A 17,652-nucleotide genomic window follows, 5' to 3' on the forward strand; every position below is an offset into this window, starting at 1 on the left:
TTTATGTTAAAATTTAATTATATGATTCTATATGTGAATTAGTGATATTCTGAACTATACTTTGAAAAGATACGAACACCAAGTGACTGGAAATTCATCTTGTTTGAAATAAATACTGAATATTTTTAAGCTCTTTAGTCATATCTGAATTTCTATGGCTGACACAGCTTGGAAGACCACAGAGCGGTTTCTGACGCTTTCAATTGCTAGCTTAACTAAGAAGATGAAGCAAAAATTGTGAATTGCTGGATGCCAGCTCACTACATAAACTTTGACTGTGACATATTTTTGAATAGATTTCTGTCCTGATGTATAAGGAAAATGAGACTGATTTGGACATTTTCTGGGTCTGAAAAATCTACTTGCTTTTATAGTCAGTGTTACACTTGGAGATTTTCGTGTGTGACTTTTTTTTTTAAGTGTAGGAAACCCCATATAATGTTAACTTTTGTAACTTCTTTTGATGCTTATATTTTTCAATAGTTCTAAAGAAATTTTAGCATGTTTTAGCATGTTTAGTGTGTTGCTAGGCATATGCTTTATATAAAAAAAAGTACACTGGCGTTCCAATAAAAAAACAATTTCAAAGTTGGAAATCAGCTTGAAAATTCAGAGCCAGATCACAAGGTTGTAATGAAGTAAAAGCTTCAAGGTCAAGCAGTTGAGGAAAGTCTGAAAAGGAGAGCAATGCAGGAGACAAAAAGGTTGATGAAATGGGGAAAAGAGATGTAGAGTCTGAACTTCAGGAGCTTTTAGTTGTTATTATGTTTGCTCCTGGAAGATTTTTTTAAATATAAATACTACTTTTCAGAATTTTTGAATGTTCATTTTGAGAAGGGGAGTATAACTTTCATGTCACAGGTGCTTGGCAGATTGTGAAATAAGATATTTGGAGTGCACAAAATCAGACTATTTTTAAATATAGGGGACGGTCTCCAACTTGGTAAAAAAATGTTTGCTTCCAGAACAGTTAATTTTAGCGTTCACATTTTTTATTTGACAAATAACTGCTCTCTGAAATTATCAGAAAACCTGGTAGTTTCTGGAGTCTACATTTACTTAGCTGATTGTATTGGGACTTGAGATTTATGTATTATGCAGGTGTGTGAAGTTGGATTTGTGTGTGGCGTCTAAAGAGTGTGAATGAGTAATAATGTGGTTTCAAAAGCTAAAATGAGATGTGAATAAAAGTCTGTAGATTTCCTTTTATAAATGCTGTTTGACGGGTATGTTATGGTGCTGCAATTAAGTACAGAGATGGCTTTTGCATAGTTTTACAGGGAATCGGTACAAGTCCAGGAACTTAGAAATCTTTTAAGTCCAAGTCCAGTGATTAAAAAGTTGTCATTTCTCTTCCTTTTAGAATTAGAAGATAATACATAAATGTAATGTGTACAGTGTTGGTAAGCATTACTCTTACAAAAATATTTTCTCTTGGTTTTTAGGATCGAGTTATGATTAATCGACTTGACAGTATTTGTCAAACAGTGTTGAAAGGTAAATGGCCTTCAGCAAGAAGGAGCTATGACAGCAATACGGTGGCATCTTTCTACACAACCAAGCTTCTGGATAGCCCCGGTGCAGCTGCAGATTACAGTGAGCCCAGCGCACCAACACCCCCTCTTGCAGGTGTTAAAGAAGAATATGATCAATCACCACAGATGTCAAAGGTGAAGAAGCATGTACGAGAAAAGGAGTTTACAGTGAAAATCAATGACGTATGTTTATTTTTATTGCCCTAGGACCTGATTGCGATTGCGGTGTGAGGCATGCTTTACCTGCAAGTGGCTGCCTGCTCTCACTCTCACTTCCTTCACACACTTGTTTGTGGGTATTTGGGTCTGCTGCTTCTGGGCATTGAGTGTTTGGGTTTGGGGTTTTTTTTTGGGGGGGGTGGGGGTGGGTGCTGGGTGGGTTAGTTTTTTTCTTTTTTAATTTGCATAAGCCACTGGAAGGAATTGTTATTTCTCTCTCTGAAATTAAATTTTACCATTCTGGTGCTTCTTCAGAGAGCCTGTTTTATGCTGTTTCTAAGAAATCTGGTTAGTAAGAAAAGGTATTGCTGTTGTTTGGTGTTTAAACATTTAAACGTGTCCTATCCAGCAAGCACTTTATTATTTCATGGCCTTTTAGAGGTTATAGGTAAAGTTCCCAGTTTCAATGCAGGCTAGAAGATTCAAACATTTTTCTTGTCTGTAGTTTGAGACATGTTTGTAGCACACAAAAATGTATGAAAAATTCCTCTTGTAATTGGGTTTTACATTTCTTTAGGAAGGTAGACAGCTGTTCAGTGTCTGGATTTTTTCAGTTAAGATAGTAGATAATTCAAAATTTATATTCATATAAGCAATTCCATGACATTTCTGTTGAGATTTGTTCTTTACATGGACAAGAAGCAAGACTTGTTTTAAGGTCTAACACAATGTTTTCATTCTTCCTCAATTCTTCTGGAGTAACTGTATGTGAGAATCCTGATTATGAAGTAGTCGTTTCTGCTTCAGAAGAGACTCTTCTAACCCTAGCATTTATTTAACAGGAAGGTGGTTTGAAATTGACTTTTCAGAAGCAGGGACTGTCTCAGAAAAGGCCATTTGAAAGCGAGGAAGGTGCACTGGGACAGCAGCAATACCTGGCTCGGCTACGTGAACTCCAGAATGCTTCAGAAACCAGCCTTGTCAACTTCCCAAAATCACTTCCCAAATCAGGTACATAAAATGTTAGAGGGCATAAGGGATTAGTATTAAATCTTACTTCCTGGGTTCTTCTGTTGGTCTCCATGTATAGGCAGTGGAGAGAGATGTTTGCAGTGTTACTTGTTCTAAACTGCAGTCTTGGGGGAATTCTCTCCAGTGTGTTAAGGAAACCAGGCACCTAAGTTAAGGCACAAGGTTGGACCACATGAATACTCTCTCACAGCATCAGTTACTGTAATATTCATTTATTGGAAGGATGCCATTACATATTAGAAACACCCCCACAAGCAGATTTTAATAATTGCAATGTCCATCACTGGTCACTGACAGTAATCCGTTTAACTCAGAACTTATTGTGGCTAGTTTCTAAGAAACATGAAGAGTTCTAGATTTCTGTCTCTGTCAGTTCGCATTCTTCATATTCTTTCCTGTGTCTAATGTAAAGAAACAGTGGAGGATAATAATCTAGAACCAATTTTTGACTTACAGCCAAAAAATTAAAGTTGTTTTTTTTTAAAAAAAAAAAAACAGTAGGTGTACGCTGACAAGTAAAAACAAGCCTAAATTAAGCAGTTAAAATTTGGATTAAAATATTTGCAATTATTATAATTAGGTGCTCGATTTCACCAGCGTCTGATTAAATGACTGCAATTCATTGAGACTGCATACATACGTGGATGAGAACATTCCCTTTAAAAAAAAATACTAGCCTTCACTTGCATTTTGTACTTTCTTGTTCCTTTGCAACATACCATTAAGGTCTTGTTATAAACGTTTATTTAGGGATGTCTGCGTGTGTGCGTGTGATGTCAGCAGTTCTTAACAGCTCTCCTCCCTGTATAGAGGGGGTAAAGGGCAGTAATAGGAAGCTTTCATAGTAGAGTGGCTTTTCAGAGCCTGATACTAATAGTGTTTTAAACAGTCATAAAACAATAGGCGATTTCTGTTAGATATTACATGTAGAAATTACATGCACTTGCACTATTTCAAATAATTTTATTTCCTTTTTTATTCAGACATGTTTCTTGTTATAAACAGCTCAAGCATCTGACACTAATTTTATTGCATCATTAATAAGGTACTTCCAGTCACTTAACAGCCAGTGCCAATGGAGTCATAGTTGACAGTCAGCCTGTAGTCAAAAAGAGAAGAGGAAGAAGGAAGAATGTGGAGGGAGTTGATGTCCTCTTCATAAATAGAAATAAACAGCCTAATCATGTAAGTAAACTTGATTTTTTTTTTTTTAATCCAAAAAAAGGTCAAAATTAGTTAGTTCCTTAACTGAGCATAACTGTCGTCAAGATACAACACTTTCTTACTCAAAACTGTTGGGTTTGGGTTTTTTTGGTGAAAAATTTCACTGTCAGTTTATGACTACACAAATGAGAACTGGTATAGTTTTACTAAATATTAGATATATACAATATTGATAACTATTATTAAAAATAAATTTAATTCTAGTTTTGATGAACTGTAATTAAGAACATATTATTAAAAACTTCCTATTTGACCTAGCAATGCTTTCTGACATCCTTTACTGTAACATCTGTTACAGGATTTGATGGTACAGTGACTTAAAGGGAGTTATCTATGGCATGAGTAGTCTTACTGAGTCCTTGAGTGTGTGCATAAGGATCTGCAGGACTGTGGCCTTCATTGTATTATATATGAAATAATTGTGATGGTTTGTTTTCTATGGAGAACTTTATCAAATGTTTTGAATTTCTCCAGGTTAATCCAGGTATTAACTCCTGTCAAGTTGCTGCAGGAATAAACCCAGCACTCACTTACACGCAGTCCCAAGGCATGCTTGATGCAGAGAGTCCAGTTCCTGTTATTAACCTAAAAGATGGAACAAGGCTTGCAGGTGATGATGCCCCCAAAAGAAAAGATTTAGAAAGGTGGCTTAAAGAACATCCTGGATATGTTGAAGATTCAGGAGCTTGTATTCCTGTGAGTATTCCTTTCAGCTGTGCTTAAGCTAAATAGTAGAACATTTCTTATAAAATATATTTGGAATTTTATTCTATTTTACAGGGAATTATTCCTTCTTTGTTCTTCTGTTTTGTTTAGGAAAAAAGGAAAATGTCCATTTCTGTTTACATAATTTTAACTCCGCAAGCCTTCCTTTTCCCTCACAAACGTAATTGCTAAGAAAAGCAATACTAAGCAAAGACATTTGATCTTTGTCTAATTTCACCTAAGATTAAAAAAATTATCTAAGATAAGAAAACTCTTATTACCATGATACTGATGATGTGAGCTGAAAATGTGTAACAGTGTATTTAGTGATGTGCGAGAGGATTAAACACTTTACTCTGAGATGCATCTCATACCTACATTACAGTGCTATGGTGGTGATGTTTGTTTGTGGGTATGATGTTCTCATTATGTTACCTCTGAATTTGAGAGTTGTTAATGTTGAACGTGATGTAAGAAAATCATATGTATGACATCTGGAATAACAACCTTATTTCTCCGTAAAGATGTTATAATACAAAACAGTAGCAACATTCCTGATAGTTAAAGCACTGTGTAGAGGCATCAGAAAGAGGATTTAGTGCTGTTTATTGGTCTGCTTATTGTATAACTGTGATTAGTAAATTAGGATTGTTACTAAAATACTTGTGAAATTGAAGATGACTTCAAATGAATGCCTGACTCAAGAGAATGCACAGATATCTTACAATTTTTAAAACAGTTATATTGGAAAGTTAAATGGCTTGTTAATTACTTTATAACAGAGGATGCAGTTGCATGATGGGAGGCCCAAACAAAAAAGACACCGTTGTCGAAACCCTAATAAACTGGACATTAATAGTTTGACTGGCGAAGAACGTGTTCAGCTCATAAATAGAAGAAATGCAAGAAAGGTATTCATAATACTGTTCCCATTCTGATGTTACCGAAATGAATAGTTACCTGAAATGAAGAACTCTATACACTACACTTGCTAAAATACTGTGTGTGAACGAAAGGTTTTTGTTTTAAGCTTTTGGCACAGAGCAAGAAAGTCAATGACAATCTTCTAGTAACCGTTTTGCAACTATGAAAATGCGTAAGATATGGCTAGAAACTTGCCCTGTGGTTTATGTTTATATAGAATATGTTTCAGTATTTGTGCTGTTGACTAATACAGAGGCATGGCCACTGAAATACATGTTGTGCTGATCAAAGCAGCAACATTTCAGAAGTTCTAAATTTTGTCTACATCTCATTACTACTTCTGACATGATTAAAATTATATTAGTAGTGCGTCCTGCATAGAAACTTGTCCATTGGATTTGCTTAAATCCTGTGTACTGGATTATTTTGCTTTTTTTTTTCTTTTTTTCAGTTATCTCTGGCAGTTGACCTTTATGGTTCACCAGTATATATCCGTTGTAAATCACATTGCTAGATTAAACAGTAGCATAACAGGGGAACAAAAGTAGAAGGGGAATTCTTCTATGAAATCCCAACACTGGAAGATGGGAGACCAGGTGTTGAATTCAAGTTTTTGGACAGGTGATCAAAGTTTGGGAAATGCATAATGCATTTGAATAAGCTTTGGGGACGGCTAAAGGCAATATTCAAGAAAAGCATGCAGAACATTACTGTCGTTTATTGAACAAATTTGGACAGATATGTGGGATGGTGTCTTTGAATGTCAGTGTAGTACCAGAGCAGCAGTCCAGTGGGAGTCTTTGAGGTATTATGTCAATGTATGGAGCATTTTCTCTTGTGATACTGCTAGCTTTTCTTTTTGTTAGACACCAGTTGCAAGGAAACCAGGAAATTTTTTTATGCTGCTATATTAAGGTCAGAAGCTTTGTGCATCTGTAGAGAAGAGTGAGGCAAAATCTGAGAGTCTTTCATCTCTTCAGTGCATTGAGACAGCAGCTCTAAAGAGGAACCTGTATGGTTGCTAGTCTCTTGAAAAACAGACCCTTGGCTGCTCTGTAGCAAGCTGTGCCCTGAGGAATTTTTCGAAGTTGATGATCAAGGAGTGAGAGATTTGATCTGTGCTTGCTGTAAAAGCCTGTGTTTTCATGATGGCTTTTTTTTCTGTAATAAATTACCACACCATAGTTGAGACTTGTATTAACTTCAGTTTTCCCATTTATAACCTGTCCCTGACTCCTCTGCATCACCAAACTCATTTTGTCTCATTTTCTTTTTCAGTTCAGTTACTCATTTAGTAGCAGGGGGTGAGGGGATCAAAAGTAGCCTAGAAAATGTGAGTTTAAGTTGCAGTTTATAGAGAAAGTTGACCAGAAACTGGAATTCTTTTTTTCTTTCTACTTTATACCATTTCATCTTTGTTTCTGGATCTGAGTAATACTTCTGATTAATTTGAAAGCTTACTTTCCTGCTTATATGATTTTATTAGGACATGCTGTCTAGCAATCTTGTCCTTTTTTGCATGAAAAAAATACAAGAAATAAATTTCGCAAGAGAAGCAGAGTGTCTTAATAGAAGTATTTTTAGAAGTTGACTGAGGTGATAGACTAAAACTGATTTAGTGGATAAAGGAAGAGTTTAACAAGATTATAGTGACAACCTTCTTGGTAATGCGTGGACCGCTATTGTTCTCTATTCATGTGGTTGCTCTTCCATTGATTGTGTGTCTAAATAAACTCTGATATTAAACATTAGTAGGAATGTCAAATATTGAAGTTGCAAAGTATGAGTTTAATAGATGAGTTTGAGTTTAGTAGATATAGAACAAATCAAGAGTATCTCACATATGCCACGAGGAATCAGTCAAAAGCTCTGTCATACTCCTTGATAATTTAAAGTGAGATTTTATTTGTATTGTTTTATATAAAAGGCAAAAATGAAAGTGTCAGGTATGAATGTTGCCTTTTTCTTACCAAATGAGAAGTATTTCCTGACTTCTATCTTCTGCTTCTCAGGTGGGGGGTGCGTTTGCTCCCCCTCTGAAGGATTTGTGCAGGTTCTTGAAAGAAAATCCGGAGTATGGAGTGGCTCCTGAATGGGGAGAAGTTGTAAAACAGTCTGTGAGTATTTGCAGAATAAGATAACTATGACATCAAATGTATCATAAAAACAAACAAGGCAAACAGGAGGAAAAAAAGCATGCCAAAAGGCATGCTTTTCATTTCTGGTATTATATTAAATGTGGAATGTGGGTCAATTTTAGCTTTTCTTCTGCCAGCTCAGTTCTGTAACTTGGTTTGCTGGCACAGCTGTGAGTAGGAGGAAAGGAGGGACAGTGGCTGGCAATCCCCAATTAGAGATTTGGTTGAAGGTGTGATAGTACTGTGACTTCTTTCATAAATGTAGCCTTGAAGTTTTTTGGAAAGGTTTTAGCCCACAGAATACTTTCTTATTCTTAAAGTTATAGTTAAGAAGAGAAATATAATTTTAAACATTTCTTTTACTTTTTAATAAATTTCCTTTCAGTGTGTACCTTTAAGAAATACTTTCCTCAATCAAACTTTTAATCAAGTATTAATACAGCTATTTTCTATTACTTAGAATTTCTATTTTTTATTTCTTAGAGGTTTTGTTTTTAGCTAAAAACTAGCGTTGAGATTCCAGTGGAGGGAACAAGGTTAATTTATTAATGTATTTTTTGGAGTAGGTCTGCATGACTTCAGTGTTGCTCATGTATTCCTTCTGTATGGATTGCCAACAAAGTTAGTGATAAGATTTCCCTGGTAGTCCTGAGCCAGCTTCTTACTTGGCAGCAAGATGCATTCAGTGTGTTTGAGGTTTGTACTTCATTAAATTTAAAAGAAGAAAGTGTTTTGACAGACTTTGTCCACAGTTCCAACAAGACACCAGGCATACATTTTCATTACAGGAACTACTATATAGCTGGTATCTCTTTCCTTTTAAGTGTCATTGGTTCAAGTATGGTGTATGGTCCTGAGTTCATTCCCTGTTTGCCTTAAAGATAAGGATACATTTTGAACTTCAAAAAGTTGTGTTGTATAATAAAGAATGGTTTCTGAGTAACCCAGTTACTCTTCCATTCCATGTGTCTAACAGAAATGAGGATGGCTTTGTCAATATTCTTGCGAAGTCTATTTTCTCACCTACTATAACTTGTCAGAAGCGTATTTTATTTATACTACATCTTCAGCCTCTGGCAAAGAAATGACGGAGTTAATTTTTTTTTCTAGTTCATTGTCAACAGAACTTGTAATCTTTCTGTGAAGTTCTAAGTGCCAATCTCTCCAGTACCCTTGTGGGACATTCTGATAGAAAAATAAGTAACTAGGAACAGGGTTAGACTGCAGTGAATAAAGGTATAAATAATAGCAGAATTACTTTCAGAATTTAGTGGTTATCCACAGAACAGAACAACAGAGCATAAGTTCTGAATGCCTTTAGTTGTATTAGAGTAGTTTAAATTAAAGATATTTGCTGGGGGAAGAAAAGACCATTGTAGTGTGGAGGTGAGTAATAGTTGGATCTTAATGATTGCTATTTTTAAGAGGAATTTTCAAGACAATGCATTTCAAAGAGAATATTAATGTCCATTGCAATTCTTTCTTCCTCATTAGGTAGGAGTGCTTACAGAGGAAGAAGTAATACTGTGCAAGCCCCCAAAAGAAGTGCTCTGAATTTCGTTTTACTTGAACTTGAGTCTTTACTGTTTATTCTTAGGTTTAAGGATAAAGTGAACTGTGAGGACATTAAACAGACACTGGCAATAATAAAAAGGGCTTGGAGATTGTTGGTTTGTGTGCAATCACACATTTGTATTTAACTTCAAAATGAGTAATTTTTTTTTTTAATTAAACTCTCATGATTGGAATGTGGTAATATTGCAAAGCAGTGCTGGGTTAGATCTTACATTGAGATTGCTTTTATAATTAGCTATGTTTGGCTTGATTTGCAACCAAACCCCTAGGGATGAGTTAGCGGAAGCTCTGAGAAGATACCTGTGTAGTCTTCACTGTGGAAATGGGCCTTTAGACATTTGAGATGTGATAGCACAAAGTCACCACAAATTCCAGTGAGTTGTCTGGAGATCAAGCTGCTGTGCTAACATGCCAGAACAATCTTTGACACTGTTACTGTATGCTTGGGGCTTCTGTTTGCTTGTACTTTTCCATCCTTAAGGTCTCAAAATACTAAAAATACCCAATGTGTCTCTTGCAGGGATTTCTTCCAGAAGGTATGTTTGACCGTATTCTCACTGGACCTGTTGTGCGGGAAGAAGTAAGCCGGAGGGGAAGGCGCCCCAAAAGTGAGATTGCTAAGGCAACAGCAGCTGCAGCAGCTGCCACCGCTGCAAGTGTATCAGTTAACCCTCTGCTAGCTAACGGATTGCTTCCAGGAGTGGATCTGCCTAGTCTTCAGGCCTTACAACAAAACCTGCAAAACCTGCAGTCACTGCAAGTAACAGCAGGATTAATGGGAATGCCAGCTGGCTTAACTACTGGAGGAGAAGCGAAGAACATGGCTGCCATGTTCCCCATGCTGCTGTCAGGGATGGCTGGATTACCAAACTTGCTGGGCATGGGAGGACTTCTAACAAAGTCTACAGAATCTATTTCAGAGGAAAAAAAGGGAAGTGATTCAAAGGAGGCAGATAAAAAGAAAGAAAGGACAGAAGACCAAAATACGGATACTGGTGGTGAAAACTCTGTTTCAAGTTCTCCTTCAACATCCTCTGCTGCTGCAGCTGCCAATCCTCTCTCTCTTAACCCATTACTCTTGTCCAACATACTTTACCCAGGGATGCTTCTCACTCCAGGCCTTAATCTTCATATCCCAGCTTTGTCTCAGTCTAATATTTTTGATGTACAGAACAGTGAAAGCAATGACACAGGCTCAGCCAAGCCCACAGAAGAAAAGGAGGAAAATTCTAGGGTTAGAGATCAGGAAGACAAAGGGGGAACAGAGCCAAGCTCTCACAATGAAAACAGCACAGATGAGGGTTCAGAGAAAGCAGATGCTTCATCTGGATCTGATAGTACATCGTCTTCATCTGAGGATTCAGATTCTAGTGATGAAGACTGACCCCAGACTCTGCACTTAAATTATAAACTGATTTTGAATTTATTCTTTAATTATTTCATTGTAAATAACCCAGTGTTGAGTGCATCAATGATTTACTGACCGAACATTTCAGTATTTGTTTAGAAGTGCAAACTGCTTTCAGAGACGTTTTGCATGTAATATTTCTTGAAGTTCATAAGTTTCTGAACTTGTATGTACTATCAAATACACAATGGTGTAAAATTACAACAAAAGGCATTATAATTTTGTTGGGGGGTTAATTTTATGAAAATAATGCTCAAGTAAGAGCTGTATATTTAATATATTTGCAGTGAACACAGAATACTTTATGCATATTATTGATTTAATTTGAATATAGTTTTACAGCCTCCTTGACACTTATAATTTACAGATCAAAACTCAGCAATAATTTGGGCAGCTAATGAATGTCATGAAAGCTGTAGAATCTACATCACCATCCATTGCTTTAATTACATGAAAATGCTCTAGTGTTGTGATGCACTGCTGTTTCCAATTCAGGTACAAGTGTGTTTAAAAGAAGATAAATTTTTCCCAATCAGCCAATTAAACTGGCTACCTGTTACCTCAGCTGAGTTAGTTTAGGAAGTTTACATTGGTTTCTATTACTTGTTTTCAGGTTTTGTTTTGTTTTCTAAAGACATCCTGTATATCATGTTAACATCTGAGTTATTTGAGATATGACTGTTGGTGGTTTTTTTGCCCTTATTACAACTGTTCTCTTTGACAGCAGTAAGGGGAAGTTAAAGCAAAAACTGTCTTATCTCATGCTACTTGGCACCATGTAGATCTATTTAGTTTACACCTTGCAAGGTTTTGGGCTCCCTCTGCAGAATTAAAAGTCCCAAAATGAGGAGTAGTTTCCCCAAGACTCAGAAGAGGCAAACTGTCATAAAGTGCCACTGAAAAGACCTTTCAACACTGCATACTTCATGTAAAAATTGTTTGTTTGCTTTGTTTGTGTAGATTTCTATTTGTGTTTTATGTCATAAAACCTCCTGGAGTTACCAGTTAATAATGGCAAATAAAGTATAGATAGTTTTGAACTCCTTTTGAGTTTAAACTTCTCTGCAGATTTAAATCTGACTAAATACTAAATATTACCCAAAATCATTATTGGGATATCACTTCATATATTATGCTGAGTTACCCACTAAAGAAAAAGCACTTTGAATAGTAAGGAAGACAAATTATTCCTAGAAACCACAGTAACAGGGCGTAAGGCATCTGTTTAAGTCCAAATCCTTAGAACCCTTTGCTATATAAAATCTGTCTAATATTTGATGTATGATATGATTCCTCCTTCTTCTTAAGCTGCTATTACTCTGACACAGTTGAGGCCCAGATTCACATTTACAGAAGTTCTGAACTGACTGATAATTCAGTTGACCTTGGTTACATTGTTTGCGGTCCAAGAATAGGCAAGTGTTAAGAGAAAATAGATACAGGTACTAAGAGAAGTCATTGAAAAAGCTTTACAAAGGGATAAATTTAAAAATAAAAAACGAAAACTGTATATTTTGATATAGTTCTGTTGCTTGCTTGTACAGTAAAACAACTGTGTTGTTTTTTATCAAGAACTTTACCAATGAAATATAAGTTTCTATGTGCAAAATAACTAGCCCCATGATTAGAAGCAGTATTACATGTAATTAAACAATTATACAAGTACCATTTGGATTGTGCTGGTTACGTATTTTCCCAAATAGTATTCTGATATTTGGCCCTTCATGCAGTGTCTTAGCAATAGTGAAAATTAAAAACTGCCAAGAGAAGGGGGTAGCAATTCTTCATCATGGAAAAAAAAAAAAAGTATTTCATATTTAATATTTTGCCCTTTGTAATATAGCACTTTTATTTAACTAGGATGCATTTCTGAAATAGCCAAAGTTTTACAAACAGTAACTTAGTTTGCTGATGGAGTATGTCAACAATACCATCACTTCCCACCCTTACCCCACAAAACAAATCCTAAATCTTGTGGCTAAAACCTAATTTATATCAGATTTATGAAATAAAGTATTTTCCTAATTATGGTCAAGTGAGTTTGGTTACCATTCTAGTGATTCTTTCTATGTAATAAGGCAATTACAGTTCCAAGTAATGAAGGTTGATGTAGACTTGAACATAATATATTGGGTTTATTTTTAATCACTTTGAACCAGAAGGGGAAAAAATGTCCCACTATCAGCTAAACTATATGCAAATACGGTTGTATAAAGTTAAGGGTTATAAGGAAACCTCAGTAGAATTACACTAATACTGAAGTTAAAATTAAAAGGATATCCAAGGTGATGATAAAGTGTGTGTTGGTAGTTACTAAAAGAACTTTAGCTGTTATTGCCTTGTATTTCTATCCCTTGTTTCAGGCTTCATGATCCAAGTCCTAGTCCAGGGTTTTTTTTGGACATTTGCAATATTTGCCAGTTGTGTTCTGTGTAGTCTGAATTTGCTTTCTGTAGTTGAACAAGCGTCTTAAAAAGTCATTTGTAATTTATTGAATTACTTTCTATGATGTTCTATAGAGCAAATGGAAGTTTAATTATTTTTTATTAAACATATTCTTTGACTACCCATGATGTCGGCCTCAGTATGTGAAAATAATGCTGTGTAAGGATTAAAAATGTATCTTTCAGCAGCAAAAGTTAAGTGTTAAGCTTTAAACCAAAATTATTCTTAAGACCTTAAAAAAAAAATTTAAAAAAAAAATTTAAAGCCAAGTCCCTTGCTCCATCCCCTGCCCAATACTGTTGTATAATTTTTCTGGGAATCAATTTCCTGTAATTCTGCTGTCCTACAAACAAAATAAGCTGTTGTTCCAGCCCTTCAGTAGTTACGGTTAGAAAGGAGTATACAGTCTAGATTCTGGTCCAAAAGTTGACTTAATTTGAACTAACGATGCATCTCATGTTCCAGGGTAAGCATGTTGGCAGTGGAGTAGCTTTGAATCTTTTTTTTTTTTAAAAACTCTGCATTACTATCTACATGTTTACTAAATCTTTTAATTATTTACACAACACTTAATGTTGCTATTTTTCATATATTTCATACAGGGCACGGACATTTCTCCTGAACACAAGTTGTTTCCTGGTTGTCAGGTACCTTCTTGTTTTAACCTGTCATTGCTCTACGATAATTCAGTGATATCCTTCTTATTTATTCCAGTCTGAATTTTCTCTTCAGATCATGATCACCCTTTTTGAGCTTCTCCTTTCTCAAATCTGTACACAGGTGGTAAAAATGCACATATGCATATGAGCTCTGTTCTCATGTTCTCCCGTTTCTTTTTTTTCCTTGGAAGTCCTGAAGAATCCGTAATAGTATTTTTTAAATTTATTTTTAACAGGTCTATTAGAAAACTGCCACGGATTTTTTAAAAGGGGGGGGGGGGGGGCAAGAAAATTCATGTCTTGTAATTTTACAATCCAATCTTCTTACTCCCTAAATTAAAATATAACTAGATGTCTTTTTCAATGAAACTTATTTCCAAGGAACAGATGATACAGGCACAGTATTGGCATTTAATTACTTGCACTCCTTGGAACTTTTTTGAAACTGTATCAATATGATGATTAGATGAGACTATTAATAAGGTGTCCCAGGCAAATTCCTGTCCTATTTATTGTATCTTGTCTCTGAGAAAAATTTCTGCCGTGTTATTTAGTAATACAGTTTTCATTTATTGCTCAGTACAACAGTACTGATACACCATCAAAATGAATGTTTACTTCTTAAATGCCTGCATTTAAGCTGTAGTGAGATGAAGTGTGCCTGGTGTACGTGGTTAATATAAAGGGATCTGCAGTGTAGCATTATATGAAGGTATTGTGATGTTATTAACATTTAGTTGTATAAACAGTGTCTGATCTAGCTCTATTACACCTATAATTATCTTCAACATAAGCAAGCTGTATCAGTGTAATGCGGGATTGACACTGCTGTAGTTAACCAACACTTCAAATTTTACATCTGTACATTGTTGGGACATCAGGTTTATGCTGGTGTCTACAGAGGAGACTAAATATACTAGTGTTGCTACGGGAGTTTACAAAATAACTCTCCTGGCTTATCTAAATAGCCCTAACATTATACAGACAGGCGGTGTCACTTATTTGTCACATTTAGAGGACAAGGAAATAAAGATAATAGCTTTCCATAAATAAACAGTAAGAAAATCTTGATCACTTTGTTTCTACCTAATGATTTGTAACACGAAATTTTTCTGTTAAAAGATGCAGCAAGGACTTCTGATTGATAACTGTCTCTGATGACAAAGGTAAGTTTCATTTAACATTTCCCTGAGGAAGACTACTCTCTTAGGAGAAAATATTTTCTAGCTTTCAGTAATTCAAGTACATGTGAGATAAGTCTTTGAAAATATTGACAATATGCACAGAGGAAGAATGTTGAAATGTGTTGTAACTCTAGTGCTGTCAGTAAATTACATAGTTCATTACTGCCAAAAGTTCCAGCCTGCCAGAAGTGATAAACAGTATTTTGATTGTTATATTTCAGTTTTTAACCCAGCATTTTAGGAACACTGTTCACTGAGAAATAAATACAAAGAATTGAGGAAAAATTTCCACAAAAAAGGGTGGGCTGAAGTCTTGAAATGGAGAAGTACATACACATAAGTACCTCCATTCAGAATAGTAACGACCCTGAAACACTTTGACTTACATAATTTAAATTTTAGCTTCAATTTAGAATATTTTATACTCTAGCTAGCTAACATTCAGATTTCTTTTTAAAAATCCCAAACTACTTAGCATTAATCAAACTCTAGCATTTCTCTACTTAAAAGGAGCCAGGGACATTGTCATATTAGACAATTAAGGCTACGATATTTTTTTCAACACTGCTTCCTTTCAGGCTCTCTCACCCAAGGAAGGAAGGAAAGTGCCATTTGTAAGATCCTGCCCTAAAGTTATTCTACAAAATGAGGACTGTTTTCCCCTGCCTTTTGTCTGCTTCAACTGTGAATGAGACCTAAGACTGCAAAATTCTCATTGAGTGTTCCAGGTAAGGTCTCTTGTGCGTAACCATTCTACGGTCTCTTCTGCATATAAGGGAGGCTGGTGTGGGAAATTCTTGGGATACTAATGTCAGATATGGTATCATCATCTCTCTTTCACCAGTGCTCACCAAAACTGATAGCAGGTCCTTAAGCTGTTTTCTGAGAAGAGAACATTTGGGAACTACTGTGTCAGCTCCTCTGCTTCACACTGTTTGATCTCTGTTCAGCTGCTTAAAGCAGGTGGTAGGAGCTTGGCTTTTTGCTCCTCTAAGTCAGAGTTTCTAACTCCTAGTCCCTAGATAAGATAAGTGCACACTGCTTCATTTTTTTAATGCAGCAGCAATTCTAACCTAAATAAACTGATTTTTTTTTCTTTTTAGCGTTACGAATGTTTCTCAAGAGTCATGAGATGAAGAAACATTCTGCTTTTCAAAAGACAGGTGAAATCTTCAAGTAAACGTTGGTTTTCGTCAACTGAGGCTTAAGATAAAATACCAAATGTTGGAAGATTCCTGATGAAGTCATGCACACTGACAAAACAGCTTTACAATTATCAGGAGACAGGCTGAGTTGGGAAGGTCCCGGAGAGAATACTGAAAGAAAGTTTTCTGGGGTGTGTTTCTCTTTTACACATACTTCCAAGATTTGGTCATCTTGGTCTTTTCCTTACTAGGAGATCAGACTTTGCCTGGTATGTATCTAGCCTTATCTGGGAGGTCACTTTATTTCCCTGCAGGTAGACAACACTAACCACCATTTCAAAAACTTCTTGTCACAATCTTCACTACCTGGGGCCAGTGCATTCAGGGCCTGTGCTATGACTCTGCAGTATTTGGTTGGCTTCAAGATTTGCTACCTGTTCCTTGTATTTTATAAGCGAAGTACAGTTTACTGTCAAAGCCACCAGGATAGAAAGAATTTGAGGCCATTTGCCTTATTTTTGTGCAGCCCTGTTTTGAAGTTTCACTGGTGGTTCTGTGAGCCGCAAACACCACCTGTGTTTGACAGGAGTGCTACCTGTCTGAAGAGGTCAGCTTGCCACAGCTGCATTCCCCAGTGTGACATTAGCAGGGGCAGGAGGCACAAAACAAAGGAATACGTATGCCTGAAGCCCTTCGATGCTCAAAGTACCATTTGTAGTTCATACAGAAGTCCATTTCGTAGCATGTTCATAAGCAAAGTTTCTGAAATTTCAAAACAGTAAAAAACATACTTTATTGTAGGATATCCTAGCAGCTGTCAAGGACCCAGACTGAGAGGATGTGTCTAGTATCCCCATTAGAGGTTTGCATGACACTATTGGCTGTAACTTATTCTTGGAATATTGGTAGATATAATATGGAATCCAGTAGTGGAAATTATTCAAGTCATTAACATGCCGAATGAGGCTCTCTTCCTATTGCAGTGTTCATGTTGAACATTGCTATTATCTTGAATAAAATGCTTGCCTCTTTCTAAGGGGAAAAAAGAGGAGAGAGTTGAAGTGGAGGAACAAGTGAAGGTAAGTCCTCAGGGGTGAAAAAAATTCCAGTGTCTGTTGTGTCTAAAATGTTTCTTGCCTAAGTTTTCAGTAGACCATTAAATAAAAAATTACCTTTTTTTAAGTCTTCTACACAAGAGCAGTCAGGTTAAACCATTTATTTACAAAGACTGGATGCATAAAAACTTAGGGGAGTACGCAGGTGTAATCACAGCATAATAACCTTTAACTTCGGCTTTGTTTTATGTTTTAATACTGTGGGGGTTTGTTACTTTTTTAATCCAAATGGTTTTGAAAGAGTAGATTAATGTTTGTCAGTAGAAAGTAAAATACTTTATTAAGTTATTGCTGCTTTCTGCTTTAACAAATACTATAACTCTAGCTTAACAGAAAAGCCCTACAGTATTATATGCAGACTTCTGGGTGCCTAGAGAGCATCCCGTCAATGCCCTGTATACCTC

The 17,652-nt window shown here is 36.0% G+C and overlaps 1 protein-coding gene and 1 long non-coding RNA gene across 13 annotated transcripts in view; both read left to right on the forward strand.

Moving 5' to 3' along the window:
* Window positions 1–13,273, forward strand: part of CHD9 (chromodomain helicase DNA binding protein 9) — a 101,607-nt gene extending 88,334 nt beyond the window's left edge. For 10 of the 12 annotated variants that reach the window (XM_075040233.1, XM_075040234.1, XM_075040228.1 and 7 more), the window contains 7 exons: window positions 1,446–1,718; window positions 2,537–2,705; window positions 3,772–3,911; window positions 4,425–4,646; window positions 5,438–5,566; window positions 7,592–7,696; window positions 9,813–13,273. In XM_075040233.1, the coding sequence (XP_074896334.1) occupies window positions 1,446–1,718; window positions 2,537–2,705; window positions 3,772–3,911; window positions 4,425–4,646; window positions 5,438–5,566; window positions 7,592–7,696; window positions 9,813–10,676 (1,902 nt within the window). In that variant the 3' untranslated portion in view covers window positions 10,677–13,273. Of the gene's footprint in view, window positions 1–1,445; window positions 1,719–2,536; window positions 2,706–3,771; window positions 3,912–4,424; window positions 4,647–5,437; window positions 5,567–6,030; window positions 6,201–7,591; window positions 7,697–9,812 lie in introns of all 12 variants that reach the window. The other 2 variants (XR_012652214.1, XM_075040237.1) reach the window with 2 other exon arrangements.
* A 299-nt stretch (window positions 13,274–13,572) lies between these two features.
* Window positions 13,573–17,552, forward strand: LOC142036732 (uncharacterized). Its single transcript, XR_012652216.1, has 4 exons — window positions 13,573–13,792; window positions 14,927–14,970; window positions 15,567–15,716; window positions 16,092–17,552. It is a non-coding gene; the product is annotated as an uncharacterized LOC142036732 (long non-coding RNA).
* The last annotated feature ends 100 nt before the right edge of the window (window positions 17,553–17,652 follow it).

The sequence above is a fragment of the Buteo buteo genome, chromosome 11 (genome assembly GCF_964188355.1).
Source record: "Buteo buteo chromosome 11, bButBut1.hap1.1, whole genome shotgun sequence".
In the NCBI taxonomy this organism is placed as follows: Eukaryota; Metazoa; Chordata; class Aves; order Accipitriformes; family Accipitridae; genus Buteo; species Buteo buteo.